Source organism: Mesoplodon bidens, assembly GCF_964165515.1.
Source record: "Mesoplodon bidens genome assembly, chromosome: 4".
Lineage (NCBI taxonomy): Eukaryota > Metazoa > Chordata > Mammalia > Artiodactyla > Ziphiidae > Mesoplodon > Mesoplodon bidens.
In genome coordinates, this window is record NC_138160.1 from 94,399,924 (window position 1) to 94,418,336 (window position 18,413).

Here is an 18,413-nt window from a genome sequence, read left to right on the forward strand (position 1 = left end):
TGTTTTAATATTAGAAAGTTTTGCCAGTTGATGTTAATTGTAGCCATTTTAATTATATCAAATAGAGATTATGAAAGTTTTGATAAAATATAACAAATATGGTTTTATTTAAATTATTTGAGTTTCCTAAGGATATTTGTATACTGGGATTATGGATGTCTATTTTCACAATTATGTGTATCATTTTACTAGGTATGAAAAGATCTGGAGAATTTAGTTAGGAATTAAATATTATTCTCTTTGCTTTTCAAAAGAAACTATTAATCTAAATGGGTTTAAACCTAAGAAGTAATTGTATCTTGTTCAAGGAGTTCAAGTAAAATTACTAATGTTCCTGTCCTATGAAATACAAATATGACAGTTTGAAGTTAATATCATTAGCCATTTTCATCTTTCCTTTGGTAGCATTAGGAAGTTATTTGCCTTTTTTTTTTTTTTTTTTTTGCGGTACGTGGGCCTCTCACTGTTGTGGCCTCTCCTGTTGCGGAGCACGGGCTCCAGACGCGCAGGCTCAGCGGCCATGGCTCACAGTCCCAGCCACTCCGTGACATGTGGGATCTTCCCGGACCGGGGCACGAACCCGTGTCCCCTGCATTGGCAGGCGGACTCTCAACCACTGCGCCACCAGGGAAGCCCCTATTTGCCTTTTGAATGTTCATATTCATTATTCATGTTCATTATATAAAATTCAAACATTATAGAAAATATTATAGAAAGTGAAAGATTTCTAGTTCTCTTGCCACCCTCCTCTTTCTCTGGTTTATTGTTAGAAACTTGGAGTATATGTTTCTGGGTTTTTCGGGGGATTGTTTTGTTTTTGTTCTCTTTACAGTATTGATATAGATTATTTTTAAAACAAACATGGGATAATATGTATATGCTTAGCATCTTGCTTTTTTCACTTAATAGATATTGCATATTTTTCTGTGTCAGTACCTAGCGATAGACCTCATTTTTTAAACAATTGAGTAGCATTCCTGAGCATTTTTGTAATAACAGTGATAAAATAAATGACTGTTTACTGCGTGCTGAAGTTTTACAACAGTTATCTTAATTAAACCTCTTATTAACCCAAGATATGTAAGCTTGTTATTATCCTTTTTACAGATGTGGAATAAAAACTAAAACTTAAAGATGTTAATCTACCCAAATTCACATAACTAGGAAGTGGCAGAGAAGGAGTCTTACTCTGTACTTGCTTTATTATATTGCATCCTAATATTTCTTTTCTAATTTGTGGGAATGTTTAAATGGGATACATTCCTAGAAGTGGAAATGCTGGATCAAAAATATTGCATTTAAAATTTTAGTAGCTAGATTAACTAGTTACTGTCTGTTAATTCAAAAAAGAGTTATCGTATTAAAATAGTACTGAATGTGTTGAAAGTTCCCATTTCTCTAAAACTTAGGCAACAATGGATATAATTTATTTTTTACCTTTATCAATCTGATAAGCAAAAAATAATGTTTTAATTTGCATTTCTCTGATTCTTAATTGAGTTTTCGTTTGCTTATTATCTATTTATATTCTGTGAGTTACTTATTTATATCTTATTTTTCTTTAGGTTTAATCATTTTGGATTTATTTTTAATAGTGCTTTGTACATTATGGATACATGGCTGTTATGCGTTAGATATCTTAAAAACAATTTCTCCCAATTTTTTGGTTGCTTTTTAAGCTTTGCTTATGGTATCTTGATTAGTAGTTTTACATTTTTATTAGTCAAATCTGTCAGTCTTTTATTAGGGCTTCATGCCATGCTCAGAAAATCACTTTCTACCCCAAGATTAAAAAACATTTTCCTACAAATATTTTATTCTAATACTTTTATATTTGTAGTTTAAAAAATCCATCTGGAGTTTATTTTATTGTGTCATATCAGGTAGGAATCTAATTTTTTCCTTATGTTAGTATCTAGTGTTCCAATATAATTTTCATTTAATAATCCCTTCCCCCGATTTTAAGATACTACTTTTTAAAAATTGAAGTATAGTTGATTTACAATATTGTGTTAGTTTCAGGTATACAGCAAAGTGATTCAGTTATATATATATAACATATAATTATTTTCAGATTATTTTTCATAATAGGTTATTACAAGATATCGAATATTGTTCCCTGTGTTATATAGTAAATCCTTGTTGCTTATCTATTTTATGTAGTGTGTATCTATTGATCCCATACTCCTAACTTATCCCTCCTTCCCTTTTCCCTTTGGTAACCATATGCTTGTTTTCTATGTCTTTGAGTCTGTTTCTGTTTTTTAAATAGACTCATTTGTATTATATTTTAGATTCCACATATGAGTGATATCATATAATATTTGTCTTTCTCTGTCTGACTTACTTAGTATGATATTCTCTAGGTTCATCCGTATTGCTGCAAATGGCAACATTTCAGTCTTTTTTATGGTTGAGTAATATTCCATTGTGTACATATATGTGTGTGTGTATATATATATATATATATATACCCACCACATCTTTATCCATTCATCTGTTGATGGACACTTAGGTTGCTTTCATGTCTTGGCTATTGTAAATAGTGCTGCTGTGAACATTGGGGTGCATGTATTGAGATACTACTTTTTTTTTTTTTTTTGCGGTACGCGGGCCTCTCACTGCTGTGGCCTCTCCCGTTGGCGGAGCACAGGCTCCAGACACACAGGCTCAGCGGCCATGGCTCACGGGCCTAGCCGCTCCGTGGCACGTGGGATCCTCCCAGACCGGGGCACGAACCCGTGTCCCCTGCATCGGCAGGCAGACTCTCAACCACTGCGCCACCAGGGAAGCCCTGAGATACTACTTTTGATCAAATACTAAATTTCTATAGTACCTGGGTATATTTCTGGAATTTTTGTTACGTATTTTTAATTATCTGTTCCTACACCAAGGTCTCATTTTTTGCATTTTGTAGTTTTACAGTATGTAGCATAATGTTCCGCTTTATTATTAGCTTCTCTTTTTAGATATTTCTTAGCAGTTTGTTTGCATTTATGCTTCCGAATGAACTGGTCAAGTTTTTAAAAATCCCGGAGGGTAAGACATGCATGAAAAGATGTCCTTTTCACTCATAGTTAAAGAAATGAAATCAAAACAATAATTATATTTTTCAACTATTAGATTGGCTGAAATTTAAAAATTGATGAAATCCAACATTTGCATAGGTGTTGGGAAAACAGCATCTTCTGCTCTGTTGGTAAAAGTATAAATTGTTTTGAAGAGCAGATTGATAATTTTTCTATAAAAATTTAAATTTATATACTCTTTGGCTCCACATATATTTGTCTTTGCATAAGTATGTGAAGATAGATGTTCACTGCAGCATTCTTTTTAATAGTAAGCAATAGCATCAAAAATAACAAGCCTAAACAAACTGGAAATTACTTAATGTATAGTCATATTTGTTAAATTATAGCACATCCATAAGATGGAATGTGCAGCTATTAAAATGGATTAGGTAGATATGATATGTTATTAAGTGACATCTGCAAATTACAAACATTAAGTATAATAATGACTTTGTGTGAATAAAAACCTGTTTATATACACAAATAATTTAAGTTGTATAAACTTTTTTTTTCTCTAGAACAGTTTATAAGAAACTTAACAGTAGTTACTTTCATGGAGAGGGCTATTGGTAGTGGTATGGGTGGGGAAGACTTTTACTTTTTATTTTAAATCTTTCTGACCTGTTTAAATTTAATTATAGAAAAGTGTCTGCAATCCTGGTATTAGGCTCTTTCTGGTTTCTTTATATTTTTCACTATTTAAAAAATTCCAATGGAATTTTGATTGTTGTTTCATTGACTTTATAGGATAACTTGGGGAGAATTGACATTTTTGCAATACTGATTATTCCTATCCAGGAATATGTCATATTTTTCTAGTATATTCCTGTCTTTTATGTTTTTCAGTAGTGTTTTATAATCTTGGTTTTTCAGTAGTGTTTTATAATCTTTTTCATGTAAACCTTAACTATTTCTTTATAATTTTGTTTTTAAGTGTTTTAGTTTTAGTTCTATTGTGAACAAGATCTTTTTAAATTACATTTTTTAGCTGATTATTAGCAGTTACATGAAAGTTGTTGGTTTTATGATTATTTTATGTTTGGATATGTTACATAACTTTTTTTAGTTCTGATGGTTTTTCAGTTGATTGACATGGATTTTCTGGATATACAATTATGTTGTCTTATAGTACTTTAAAATTTGTTTCAGATTCCTCAGTTCCTTTTAGATGATTGCTTTAAAAATGGTATCCCCTGCCGTATATTTTGTACTCAACCAAGACGATTAGCAGCTATTGCTGTGGCTGAAAGAGTTGCTGCAGAGAGAAGAGAAAGGATTGGTCAGACAATTGGGTATCAGATCCGTTTAGAAAGCAGGTAAAGACAATCCACCTGTAGCTTTTTATCATTCTCAGAAAAGACTAAATATTTATATTTCATTAAATATAGAGCATGTGTTAGTTGAAAAGCTAGATGATCATTTTGCTCCAAGTAAGTTTATAATAGGCCATTGAGCTCATGTCTAAACTTAGTGAGGTTTTGAATAAGTAAATAGCTTGAAAAAGAGTTTGGGCCGTAGATAGAAATCCTGTTTCATAGTTTCATGATAAAGTTATTTCACCTCTTTGAGTCTTAGTTTCCTCATGTATAAAATGGGGCTAATGAAAGCATCTAGAGCATAGGTTTGATGTGAAGTTTATAGTAAGCGCTCAGTAAATGTTAGTGACTGAATTGATTATTATTAGTAGTAGTAGTAGTGCTAGTAGTACCTTCTTGAGAAGTAGTACCATTTCTTTGCTCACAGGTATTTGGATATAGTGATTCAAAAAGCTAATCTCATTTATGATATACCTTTTTCCCCCAAGTAAAAAATGTTTAGGATCTTTAAAAAAATCTATTTAAGTTCTTTAACAAAATAATTACTAAATTAATAAAAGATTGTTAGTAATAAATTTGTGAGATTATCAGGCATAAAATATATATTTCATATAACTTTGCTAATAAAGCATATGTACTAGTACACTGTTATATTAGTAACACTTATTAAAGTACAAAGGACACTAGCATTTAATATATGACCTTGTTTTAATTACATAAAAGATTTGTAATTGTGAACTTTATTTTGATTTTTTAAAAAGGGTTTCTCCAAAGACACTTCTGACATTTTGCACCAATGGGGTACTGCTTCGTACTCTGATGGGAGGAGATAGTTCATTGTCAACTGTGACACATATTATTGTGGTAAGAATATTTAAATTTAAATATCTAATTAAATTTAGAATAGGATATAAATGAGAACCAGTTTTTTTAAAACGGCTATTCTAATCAAGTTACTTTTTTTAACTTATTTTTTATTTTTATTTTTAAAGATTTATTATTTATTTATTTATTTATTTTATTTATTTTTGGCTGCATCGGGTCTTAGGGTCTTAGTTGCAGTATGCGGGATCTTCGTTGAGGCATGCAGGATCTTTCGTTGTGGAGCAGGCTTCTCTCTAGTTGTGGCCTGCAGGTTTTCTCTCCTCTAGTTGTGGCGTGCAGGCTCCAGGGCATGTGGGCTCTGTAGTTGTGGCATGCGGGTTCCAGAGCACGTGGGCTCTAGTTGAGGCGCAGGAGCTCAGTTGTTGTGGCGTGCGGGCTTAGTTGCCCTGCGGCATGTGGGATCTTAGTTCCCTGACCAGGGATCGAACCGTGTCCCTTGCATTGTAAGGTGGATTCTTTACAACTGGACCACCAGGGAAGTCCCTCAAGTTACTTTTTATTGTCCATAATTGTTAGAAATAAATATTTTATATTAAATAAAGATATTCTTACCATCAGGTTTTATGAGTGAGAATAAAATAAGTAGATAGTTTTTTAAAAAGTGCTTTTTATATATGAAAATGGCACATGTATTTTAAGAGTTCTCCAGAATGGTGAAAGTTTTCTTTTTTCTCTGTGCTTAGTCATCTGATTTCTCTTCCAAATCTTAGAGGCATACTTTAAAGTCATTTAACTTCATGGTTAAGCTGCTAAATTAACTAGCTGCTGATGAAATAAGTAGATGAATTACCACCTTATTAAAGAATTCTAAGCTTTTATACAGTTTGTGTCAGAAAACTTAGATTAAGTTTTATAAGCTTGTGATAGGGCAGCTTTTGGAAACTTATTAGTTCTGTGCATTCAAACCACAGGATGTACCTGGTCCTGATGCTAACAGAAGCATATTAAAATAGATTTTGTATTTATTAAAATTACATTAAATTAGACTCCACTAATTCAGCATTTATTGTAGTTTTTGTGGGAAAAAGGGCAGTGTTTTGTTACCCACAGTAGGTCGTTAATGTCTGATTATTTCTAAATTGTCCATAATACAAAATTTTCAGTAGTTGGCTGTGTCCACATTTAACTTGAATTAGTGTGAAACCCAGCAGCTCCATAATTTTAAAGACTTTAGTTATTTTTATGTTTTAACTGTTCCATGGTTTTGTTTTTGTTTACTGCAGGATGAAGTACACGAAAGGGATCGATTTAGTGATTTTTTACTTACAAAGTTAAGAGATTTGTTGCAGAAGCACCCAACTTTGAAACTAATTCTTTCTAGTGCTGCCTTAGATGTAAATCTTTTTATGAGATATTTTGGGAGTTGTCCAGTGACATACAGTAAGTTAAACTGTCAGATTTCTTCTAGAATTTTTATGAAAGAATACTTTTTTGGCTTGACTTTATTTATTATAATAGAAATTGGGGAATGTTCTGATGTATAGAGCATCCGTTTGTTTTCTCTGAGATATGCTTAATCAGTCATCTCTATATATTTTCATCCTCGCCTTTTCCATCTACAACTCTTTGGTATTGTGTAGTGAGCCTGATCTCTAGTCTTAAAAGGAGATATGCTTTATTTTGTATTCCCCTTTAAATTCTGTCCTATAGCTTTGTCTTTATTGCTAGACTCTTTCAAAGAGTAGTCTTTATGCCCGTGTTTACTTCCCATGTACTTCTAAATGTGTTGCCACTTAACTTTTGTCCTTATCCTTTAATCAAATCTGGTTTTTCCACCAATCTTTAAAAAAATTATTGATTTCTTCCTCTAAAATTGAAAAAGTTTTATGTGTTTACCTCAGTGAAATAGTACAAACATTCAGGGAAAAAGTTCACAATCACCTGTCTTCTTTTCATTTCATATCTTTTCTTCCCTGAGATTACTTGATGTTGAAGCCTTGTGTATATCCTGTCTCACCTTGTCCATGCTCATACAACATATGTAATTATATACATATATATTGGGTTTATAGAAAATGGTTTTTACATAAATGGGCACGTGCCATATACAGTGTTTTGCAATTTGCTTTATTCATATGACAGTATATCATGAACAGTTCTCCAGTTTAGAAGCTCTAGATGTAGTTCATTATATTGAAGAACTGCTTTTATATTTCCTAATAAGGATGTACCATGATTTATTTAACCATTTCTTAATATTTGGACATTAGATTGGTCCTGATTCTCCCTTTCCCCTACTATAAACATCGTTGTTATGAGCATCCTTCTACATATATTCTTATATATTGGTGCTCTTATTTCTAAGGATAGATTCCTGAAAGTGAAATTGTTGAGTTAAAGAATGTATCTATTTTTAATTTTAACAGTAAGATGGTTTTGCCATTTTACTTTTTCAAAAGGCTGAAATGATTCACATTTCTGCAGTTTATGGGGCTATTCATTTGTGCATTCTTACCAGTATTGTTTTGAAACTGATTTAATTTTACATAATAATCTTACTTATATTTTCTGTAGTATTTCTCATAATTGTTACCCTTTTTTTGTGAAATGCTCGTATCCCATAATTTATTTGCCAGAACTACCTCCTAAGTCTCATTCTGTATTACAGCCTGTACTTTCTTAGTCTCCTCTGTGGGCTTCTCTTCTTTTGCATGGTGCTTAAATATTGATATTTTTGAGGATTTTTCCCATGTTTTTTTTTCTCTTCCTCCCTTCCCTTCCCCGCCCTTCCCTGCCCTTCCCCATCCCCTTTCCCTTCCCTTCCTTCTTTGATTTCTTTGCTTTTTCTCTCTTTCCTGCTCTATGCTGTTCTCTACTAGGTACTGGGGGTGCACAGTTAGTTTTCCTGGAAGATCTCATTCTTGCCCTTGGCTTCTACTTTCTCTTGCACTGATGACTCTTGAATCTTTATTTCCCAGTTCAAACTGTTCTCCAGAGCTTTGGACTTGGTTGCTTATAAGCAGTTCACCTCTAATACACCCAAACTGAATACTTAATCCTTTCTAAAAAATCTGCTTCTCTTGTGTTGCCTGTTTTGGTTAATCATACCATTGACCTAATCACCTAAGTCATAAACCTGTAAGTCTTTTTGCTCATAATATTACTGGGTGGTAAGGCACATAAAATTTATGCATCTGCTAATTGAAGGTCATTTTGGCACCTAACATTTGACATGTCTAAAACCAAACCCCGGCTCCCACAAGCCAACCTGTTTTTCTTTTAGCTTTCCTTGTCAGCCTCAGAAAATGGCAACATCATCCATTGAGTTTTGTAAGCCAGACGTTCAAGAACTGTGGTTGACACTTCCTTATCATTCTTGGGTATCCATACCCAATCTAATGCTGAGTTCTGTGGATTTTACTTCCCATCTATCTAGAGTCTGTCTGTCTCCTTCCATTTTTACTATCACCAATCTTGTTCAGGTTATTGTCCTCTTCAGCGTGAACTATTGTAATTGCTTCTACCTGGTCTGTTTCATCCACTCTGCTTTCTTTTAAATCCATTCCCCATGTTGCAGCCAACGTGGAATTTTCAGCCAGATTTCTGAAGTGGAATTTTGATGATGTTAAATACTCTCATGAGCTTGAAACTTTGAACAACCTTTACCTCAGAATAAAGACCTAAACCCTTAATAAGACTTATCTATTTCTTCTGCCTCATCTTGAACTACAATCCCTTCTTCACACCCCTCTTCACATCATGTTCCAACTAGCTTGGCCTTTTAGTTCCTTGAGAACATCATACTCTTTCCCACCATAGGGGCTTTGTACATACTGTTTTTTTTCTTCGTAGTATACTCTTTCCTCTCTGCGTAGCTTAGTTATTTTGTTTACCCCCTTCTCTTGGTTCTCATTTTTCTCAGTGAGGATGCTTTTCTTGATTCCTTCAAATTCCCCTATTATGTACTGTCATGGTATCTTGTACTTCTCTCTCATAGGACTTTTTACAACTTTATTTTTACACTGACGTTTTGGATTATTGGATTAATGTCAGATTCCCCTGCTAGATTACAAGCTTCAAGCTTCAAGAGAGCAGGAGGAACTCTGTTTCTGCTTACCATTTATATTCCTAGTGCCTAGCATGATGCCAAACAATCAAGTATATAGTAAACACTGGAAAAAAACATGCAAATGAACAGTTGTCTAAAATATAGATCAGAGTTATATTTAAAGGACAATATGAGGATCACTTGACCTATGGAATTGCCTTTGGATTAATATTCAGAATTATTAATTTGAGAATCTCATGTTTTTATGTGAATTATCTCTAAGATGCAAATTGACTGTTTAAAAAAATTCCTGTTTAGTACAGGGAAGACCATTTGAAGTAAAAGAAATGTTTCTGGAAGACATTTTAAGAACTACTGGATACACAAACAAAGAAATGTTAAAATACAAAAAGGAAAAACAACGAGGTAAGCTTTTTATCAAACAAATATAAAAGAAAATTACTATTGATATTGACTTTTTGGAGTACTCCAGTCTTATACTATGCAGATACAAGGATACTTGAAAGTATTTCTCTCTGTGTATAGTTGTAGAATATTATATTAGAATACTGTCCCATATGGATGTTCTACATTCTGGTTTATGTCCAGAAGTTATAATCTATAGAGAGGAATTGAAAGGGGATTCCAGAGTTGAGGACGCTGAGTGTGTCTGTATCCAAATATTCAACCACTGTTTTAAGGAGGCAGAAGATTTGTGCTGGCTGTCCCCAGCATATGTTATAGAGTGGGAGTGGGGAGTGGGTGAGGAAGTGGAAAGAGTAGCATATGAGTAATAACAGGCTCATCTTTGGTATAATTGTTGAGTTTTTCAAATCTTGATATTGTTATGAATTGCATCAGTACTTTGAATTTAACATTACTTGCCTATTAATACATCTCTTATGATTTATACTATATCTCAGCTTTTGAATTAAGGTTAAGTTCCTTTTGCTTACTTTTAACTACATTATTCATGCTGGAAGACTTGGCTTCAAGCTTTGATTCCTTTGTTTAGTTAGTATAACCTTGGACAAATAATCTTAACTTCTTTGGATTCTTCACTTGAAAAAAGCAATTAGCATTGCCTGTGTCACAGTGCAGTGCTGAATCACTAATGTGTAAATTATAAAACTTCTGGTTCTCAGAACTTTTGGAGATGAAATTTGAATATAACTTGTGTCTCAAATTCAATAAATGATTTTCTACAAAGCGCTATATTAATATTAGTCATTGATTTTAACAGTATTTGTTATATGGCTAAAATACTGTTCATTAAATTATGTCCTTATTCAGAAGTAAACTTCTTACTAGTAGATGAATAGATGAGGTTTTATAAAGCAGTTTCATGTCTCCTTTTGGTTCAGCATAACACATTTTATTGAATGTTCCTAATTAATATATTTTTTTAAAGTAACTTTAAAATAAGGCCAACTTTTAGGTATTCTCAGATTCACTTAATTTTTTTAAAACAAAGAAATATATTTCAAAAAGCAAAGAATTTATCTACTTATTTTCTTTGGTAATTAATTTAGAAGAAAGACAACAAACCACACTTACAGAATGGTACTCAGCTCAAGAGAATACTTTCAAGCCTGAATCTCAGAGACAGAGAGATGTCCCAAATGTAACTGAAGAATTTGATTTATTGGATGATGGTGATGCTGTCTTCAGTCAGTCGGTAAGACCTCAGTGGTTTCACACTGCTATTTTGAGTGAAACTTGTGTAATTTAAAGAACATTTTATGAGATTATATTTTTTATTACATTATTAAGGAATAATTGCCTTAGTTTATGTTGGACTACAACACATTTTTCAGAATAATTTTCTACACACTTTTTTTTCAAATAATGCAACATCTTTTATTGTTTCATTCTGAGTTAAAATTATTTCAATATTTTCTATAAATTTTGTGAAGAAAATAGTTGTAGATATTATGTATATATACATACATTATTATTGCTAGATATTTTATCATCTCAGAAGTTTAAGAACCTATGAGCTAAGCAATGCAAGATAAGCTAAGTTAGGAAAAAACTGAGAAAAGCCTGTTGGTATTAGGGCAAGTAATCAAGACTGATGTTTCTACCACAAAGCCATGTGACTCTGTAAAATCAGTTACCCACTATAGACCTCAGTTTCTTTTTCTCTTCTGATTTTCTCCCTTCTATTTTGCCACAATATCTTTTACAAATGAAATATTTTGTAGAAATACTGCCTGCTCATCCATCACTCTCCATCCCCACCCCTAAGTGGGGCTTCTGCTACTTTGGATTTCTTGGAGTCTGTTTGAAAACTGGAACCATTGGATTTCCTAGGTCCCTTCTGGTCTTTTGATTCTGGTTTAGAATTCTTAAAAAGGCATTGGTGATTAGTGAGATGTCTGGGACTATGCACTTTTTAGAAAAAGAATTAAACTCTTTTGAGCATGAGAAGCTACGTAATGCAGATATGCTTGCAGTTTTCTTCCAGTGTTTAAAGTTCTGATGCATCCAAATGAACTATAGTTTTAAAGAATGTGTACTTTTAAAGAATGTTTAAAAATTGTTATTTAGTGCAGGGAACATCCATTTGGTTCAGTGAACAGCATTTTGACCATTTAAATTAGTGATTCTTTTTTTCTTTAAATTATTTGTTTATTTTTGGCTGCGTTGGGTCTTCATTGCTCTGTGTGGGCTTTCTCTAGTTGCGGCGAGTGGGGGCTACTCTTTGTTTTGTGGTGCGCAGGCTTCTCATTGTGGTGGCTTCTCTTTGTTGTGGAGCACGGGCTCTAGGTGTGCGGGCTTCAGTAGTTGTGGCACGCGGGCTCAGTTGTTATGGCTCGTGGGCTCCAGAGCACCGGCTCAGTAGTTGTGGCGCACGGGCTTAGTTGCTCCATGGCTTGTGGGATCTTCCCAGACCAGGGCTCGAACCCGTGTCCCCTGCGTTGGCAGGCTGATTCTTAACCACTGTGCCACCAGGGAAGTCCCTAAATTAGTGATTCTTAAGCCTGGCTGCACAGTAGCATCCCCTAAGGAACTTTTAAAGTCCTGTGGAATCTGGCCTCCATCCCAGAGATTCTGAAGTACTTGCTCTGGGGTGGGACATGGCTTCAGTGTTGAAAAGCTCCAGGTGATGTATCCTCTGTTGTGCAGTTGGGACATAAGACCACTGATATACAGGTACATTTAGCAACATTCTGTCAGAAGCACAGTTAATATTGTGACTGTATTGTACTCCTTTGTTGACAGGCTCATTCTCAGATAAAAGATGAATGTGAAAACAAGATACAATATTGTGAGTAATTATGTTTGTGATGAGATGAGAAACTTTTATGTCAAAGCCTTTGCTGTAATACTGAATGGTTAGTAGTTCTTGTGGCCGTTGTGGCCATCTCATGTTCTTTGCAAGCAAAGGTTAAGCTGTTAAGTAATTTATAATCTTTGCTTCTTTTTAAAGGCAGAAAAAGATGTGAATTGCCTTGAACCATGGTTAATAAAGGAAATGGATGCTTGTCTTTCTGACATATGGCTGCGCAAAGATGTTGATGCCTTTGCTCAGGTCTTTCACCTTATTTTAACTGAAAATGTTAGTGGTAAGTATAATTTATTTAAGTTTTTTTTATTACTCTTGAAGTTATTTATTATGATAGAAGTGTAGCTTAATTCATAAAATTCAAAATTCACTTTTTGTTCACAACCAATATTTTGTTCTTTTGGAGTACTATTTCAAATGTACAAATCAGGATCTTCTTATTAGCATAGTAGAATAAATAAGTATTGTATTAAATCAGGGACTCTTAACCTAATGTCTCCAGAATAGTTTCATGGGGTCTGTGAATATATGACAGTTATATGCAAAAGTATTTTTATGTGTATAAAATTTGTGACATAAATACACTCCCCGCTATGCATCACCCTACCCCTGGAGTATCTTGGGTTTTCAAAGAGATTTGTTATTTCAAAACGGGAAAAATGTTAATGACTTTTGCTGTAGATTATTCATTCAATAAATGGAAAATTTTAGTATACCTTTTGTTATATAGGTTCAAGTTCTGATTCACATGTACCTGCGTTATGTCACATGACATATTTTCACTAATGTTTTATTCTGAGTTCGTTAGTTGGTTATAATGGATATTGGCAATCGGGTGAGTTTTAGGACCCTGAAGGCTTTTAGGCAAAAGGTAGAATGATGATAATAAAAGGTCAGTCCTGGAAGGGATTTAGATGTCAAGTAGTTTATCCACTCACTTGAACTTCTCAGCATTATTATTACTATACTTGATCACTCCTTTCTTGAAACATGTTCTTCAGTTAACTTCTGATATTCCATACTTGATTTATTTTCTTCTCATCTCCCTGGCTGGTGTGTCTTGGTTTCCTTGGCAGGATTTTTTTCTTTTTCTTGACCTCTGAATATGGAATGTCCCAGGCCTCAATCCTCAGACCTTCCTTCTATTTACATTTACTCCTTAGGTGGATCTCATCTAGTCGAAGCTTTAAATATTTATTTAAAATGACTCCTAATTTTACGTCTCCAATCCTGAACTCCCCCCTCACTTCAATATACCTCACCAGTTGACATCTCCAGTTGGAAGTCTGTTAGGGGACTAAAATTAGATATTCCCCAAACAACTTGATTCTCTGTTTCTCTACCTCCCTCTCAACCTGCTTTTTCCTTAGTGTTCCCTTAGTGATCATTATCAGTTGTAGACCTCTTTAAAAATGTATGTGCCTGGCCATCCCAGGCACACTGAATCTAACTCTAGGGTACTACCATTCACCTAGTTGCTAAGGCAACAAAATATAAAATCATCTTTGACTTTGCTCTCATACCCCACATATAATCCATTAGCAAATCTTGTTAGTTTTACCTTCTAAATAAATCCTGAATCTCACATGTTTTACTTCCTCTACTGCTGCCATCCTAGTCAAAGCCAACGTTTCTTTCCTGAACTATTACAGTGGACTATTAACTGCTTCTATTCTTATGTTATTAGTCTGTTCTCCAGAGAACAATCAGATTGATCCTTTTGACAAGGAAATTGGATCATGCCACTTCTCTTCTCTTAGCTGTCCCATGGCTTTCAATTACACTTTGAATAAAAATCTAAGTTCTTTCCCAGATTTAGTCTCTGACAGTCTTTTTTATCTCATTTTCTACTATTTTCCTTGTTCACTGTGCTTTAGCCACTCTTGTCTTCTTGCTCTTCATATATGCTGGCCCATTCCCATCTTTGGGCCTTTGCTTTTGTCGTTTTCTGTGCTTGGAACGTGGTCCCCACAAATACTCATATGGCCCAGTACCTAGTTCATTTAGGTTTCTATCCATAAGTTAGGAAATTTGAACTCTGAGACATGTTGCTTTAAAACATTTATGAAACATTTTAAAGTATTTTTGTATTATCTTTGACCCTCTTCCTAGATATTTCTTTAGAGAGTACTAGACTATTACTTTGATAATGGTCATCCATTATGACCATCCAGGTCCCTCTCCTTTATAGTTTTATTGGACATTTTCTGGAGCCCAGTATTCTAATGTCTTAGGCCATGTGTATGTAGTAAACTAAAATGTTATGGTATCTCTATGAACAGTAATTTACTTCCCATGTTTTTATTTCTCTTCTAAAATCTCAACTCTTAATTGGCACCAGAGTTGAAAATACTTCATGTGATCCAGGAAGCCTTGGGCTTGGTAGATTTTTTTTTAAATCATATCAATTTCCCTCTGTGATCTTGTATAACCAGGTAGTAATTAGCTGGTTTAGTAAGACTAGGCATTCTATGGAACACCAGATGCTAATCATCTATTGCTGCATAACAAATGATTCCCAAACTTAGCAACCTAAAACATCTATTATTTCACATAGTTTCTGAGAGTCAAGAATCTGGGAGTGGCTTAACTGAGTGGTTCTGGTTCCTAGTCACTCATGGAATAGTAGTTAAGCTGTTGGCAGGGGTTCAGTCATCTTAAGGTTTACTGGGGCTGGAGGATCTGCTTCCAAGAAGGCTCACTCACATGGCTGTTGGCTAGAGGCTTCAGTTTGTCTCTGGTTATTGGCTGAAGGCCTCAGTTCTTTGCCATCTGGACCTCTCCATAGGATTGCCTTATTCTTCCCAGAATGTGGCAGCTGGCTTCTCCCAGAGTGTGTGATTCAGAAGAGAAGAAGAAAAGGCAAGCAGGAAGCTATAGGTACCTTTCATGACCTAGTCTCCAAAGTTGCGCACCATCTTTTCCACTTTATTCTATTTGTTAGAATGAGTCACTTAGTCCAACTCACACTCAAGGAGAAGGGAATTAGGCTCCACCCCTTGAAGGGAAGAGTATTAAAGAATTTTTGGATGTTTTCAAACTCCCACACTTATCCATACCCCTAATTGAATATTCCGTTGAAACAATAATTTGCATGTAGTGAGTACAAATCATAATCTTTGCAGATCTCTGTAATAATGCATGTTCCTCGCCATCCCAGACCTACTGAATCTTAATCTAGGAGTAACGCATAGCTATCTGTGTTTTCAGAAATAAAAAGCCTGAAGTAATTCTCTCCATAGGTCCCTCTCCCCACCTTAAGAACCGTTGGCTTATATTAATAACGGATACCATGTTTTAGAGGGTTGTTAAATAATGAGGATAATTAGGTATATATGGAAAATTAAATTTTTCCTTTTGTAATTATCTTAAATTTTACTACAGAGGTTTTTTTTCAGTGGTGATTTCTTTCTGAAATTTTGTAATTTTGTAATTTATGAAAATTAGTTCTCAGTAATTATAGTATGTTGCATTGCTTGAAATATATTCTAAGAAGGAATTTAAATTCAATAAAAGTTTAATTTTTTTCTCATGGAGGGGTTTTATGGGAAGTAAACTTCCTGCCAGTGTTATTCTCATTAAGCATCTAAGATAATAAGAACCTGACATGATGGGGTAATAAAAGCAAAACAAAAGGACCTCAAAAAATCATTTTGAACTTTTCATTTGCCCTTTTAAGCATTCATTACCAGATACTGATGAAAATTAACTTTTTAATTCTTCTTTAATTATATCTTATCATTTGGTCAAGGCAATATCTAGATTTAGGAAGATTACTTAAGGATTCTACAAAGTTAGTAGCTTTCCTTTTCTGTTTTATTTAACAACTATCTTTCCTTCTCCTGCCTTCCAACTGATAGTACCTATTTCATCCTGCTTATACTAAGGACACATCAGTATCGGATCTTCTTGGATCAACTGAGTTAAAGGTTATACAATGCTGTTATATACTTAGGTAAAGGAGCAAGTCCCAGGTTAATTCTCGTAACATTCAAGAAAATTAAAATGATTTTCCAAAGTAATTTGGAAATGTAACATTTATGTATCTTTTCCTTCTTTTAGTGGATTACAGACATAGTGAAACCAGTGCAACAGCTTTGATGATTGCTGCAGGACGAGGTTTTTCAAGTCAAGTAGAACAGTTAATTAGTATGGGAGCCAATGTTCATATTAAAGCATCAAATGGCTGGTAATTTTAAATTGCATTCATTCTTTGTATATCTTTGAATAACTACATATATCTTTTTTGATTTCTTATATGTCTTTATATTAAAAGTTATTTGTAATAATTGCTCATACACCTCTACTTTAATGGGTGAATGAATAAATTTGAGTAACTAGTTTTATAATTTTGAGAATATTATTTCTCTTTCTTAATTCGATATCTTTGAATTTTGGCAGGATGGCTTTAGATTGGGCTAAACACTTTGGGCAGACTGAAATTGTGGATCTTCTAGAATCTTACAGGTAACATTTTATACTATTTTTAATTAATCCTGACTCCTTTTTAAAAAACTTAGCCATATAAATCATAGAATGTGACAAATGAAGGCTATTTATAGTCTCTTATCCAGATTTTTTTTTGTAGTTCTAAGGAGTTTTTCTAATAACAGCTTTCAGTTATTTTGTAGGTTGTTAGTAAGATCCACTGTATTATAGTATTTATTTTATTTTTTATTTTATCTTAAAAAAGAAGAAGGGGAATTTCCAGTTAAACATGGTATTTGTCTCTCTGCATTTCCCGAAAACCTCACTAAAATGGTAAGGAAGGAGTATAAAATGTGTAAACTAACAAAGTCAAAGAGAATGGAAGAGGATATGGCAACTGGTGAAAGATGTTAGTAAATTTTTGGATGATATATGGCTAATGGATTACTGATGTTTGACTTAGCAAAGCTAAGAAAGCTGAAGCCTGAGTGCCTAAAGAGGGAAGTGCCAATGAGAAACAACCTCATTTTAGCTTTGAACTTCTTAGAGGCTCATTCAACTACTTCTGAATGAAGCAATGAAAGAAAGGGCTAAAAAAATAACAGAGTTAGTTGAAATTGTCTATGAGGAGTATTTGGAATTTCAGATTCCCTTCTCCCCTGCCCTCAGGTGATATCTCTTTCCCACTGTAGCAGGATGTAGGAAGTTCATTGAAAAATTAAACCATTTAGAGTTTGGACTTGGGGTGACCAGGTACAGTGGGAGAGTGGGAGTAAGGTATCAAACAGAAAAGGGGTTTCAGTGAAAGTCTACTTAAAGACTAAAAGTTGAGATACCATCCACTCCCTTCCCCTGCTGTCCCTATCGCCTTTTCCTGTTTGATGCTTATGTTCTTTGGCAGAAAACTTGAGAATTCCTTCCTGGAAAAACAGACCAAGCCTAGAGAAAAGATTTAGAACTTTAAGAGGTATGGTATTCCTTCAATGAAATGACCATCTTTAAACCAGATAACTCAATTTTCCCCACTTGTACACATGGAGGTTTTTGTGCTTTACTCTTTAAAAATAAACAAACTGCCAATGATTGATCACCAGGCATTTGAGTGGAAAAAGCACTCAAACATCAAATAAACAGTAACAACAAAAACCCCCAAGAAGTTGAATAAAACTGAGCATCAGTGACCAGAAGAAAACTTCAAAAATAGTAATAGAAAATAATATTCATGAACCAGAAAACAGTGTGCTTAAAAAAAAAAAAAAAGGAACAGACCACAAATCTTTGTTCAAATTTCATCTTCATGAGGGCTACCCAAATTTACCTATCTGTTGCAATCTGCCTCCCCCCACAGTTGATCCTCTTTAACCTGTTCTACTTTTTCTTTTGTCCATAGGACCTACCATCCTCTAATACACTATATAATTTACTTATTTACT

The 18,413-nt window shown here is 34.0% G+C and overlaps 1 protein-coding gene across 2 annotated transcripts in view; it reads left to right on the forward strand.

Moving 5' to 3' along the window:
- The window catches only part of YTHDC2 (YTH N6-methyladenosine RNA binding protein C2), a 66,939-nt gene that overhangs the window by 11,890 nt on the left and 36,636 nt on the right, over positions 1–18,413 (forward strand). For both annotated transcript variants that reach the window (XM_081231098.1, XM_081231099.1), the window contains exons 5-12: positions 4,221–4,387; positions 5,149–5,251; positions 6,496–6,652; positions 9,579–9,686; positions 10,793–10,938; positions 12,697–12,832; positions 16,615–16,741; positions 16,954–17,019. In XM_081231098.1, the coding sequence (XP_081087224.1) occupies positions 4,221–4,387; positions 5,149–5,251; positions 6,496–6,652; positions 9,579–9,686; positions 10,793–10,938; positions 12,697–12,832; positions 16,615–16,741; positions 16,954–17,019 (1,010 nt within the window). The remainder of the gene's footprint in view (positions 1–4,220; positions 4,388–5,148; positions 5,252–6,495; positions 6,653–9,578; positions 9,687–10,792; positions 10,939–12,696; positions 12,833–16,614; positions 16,742–16,953; positions 17,020–18,413) is intronic.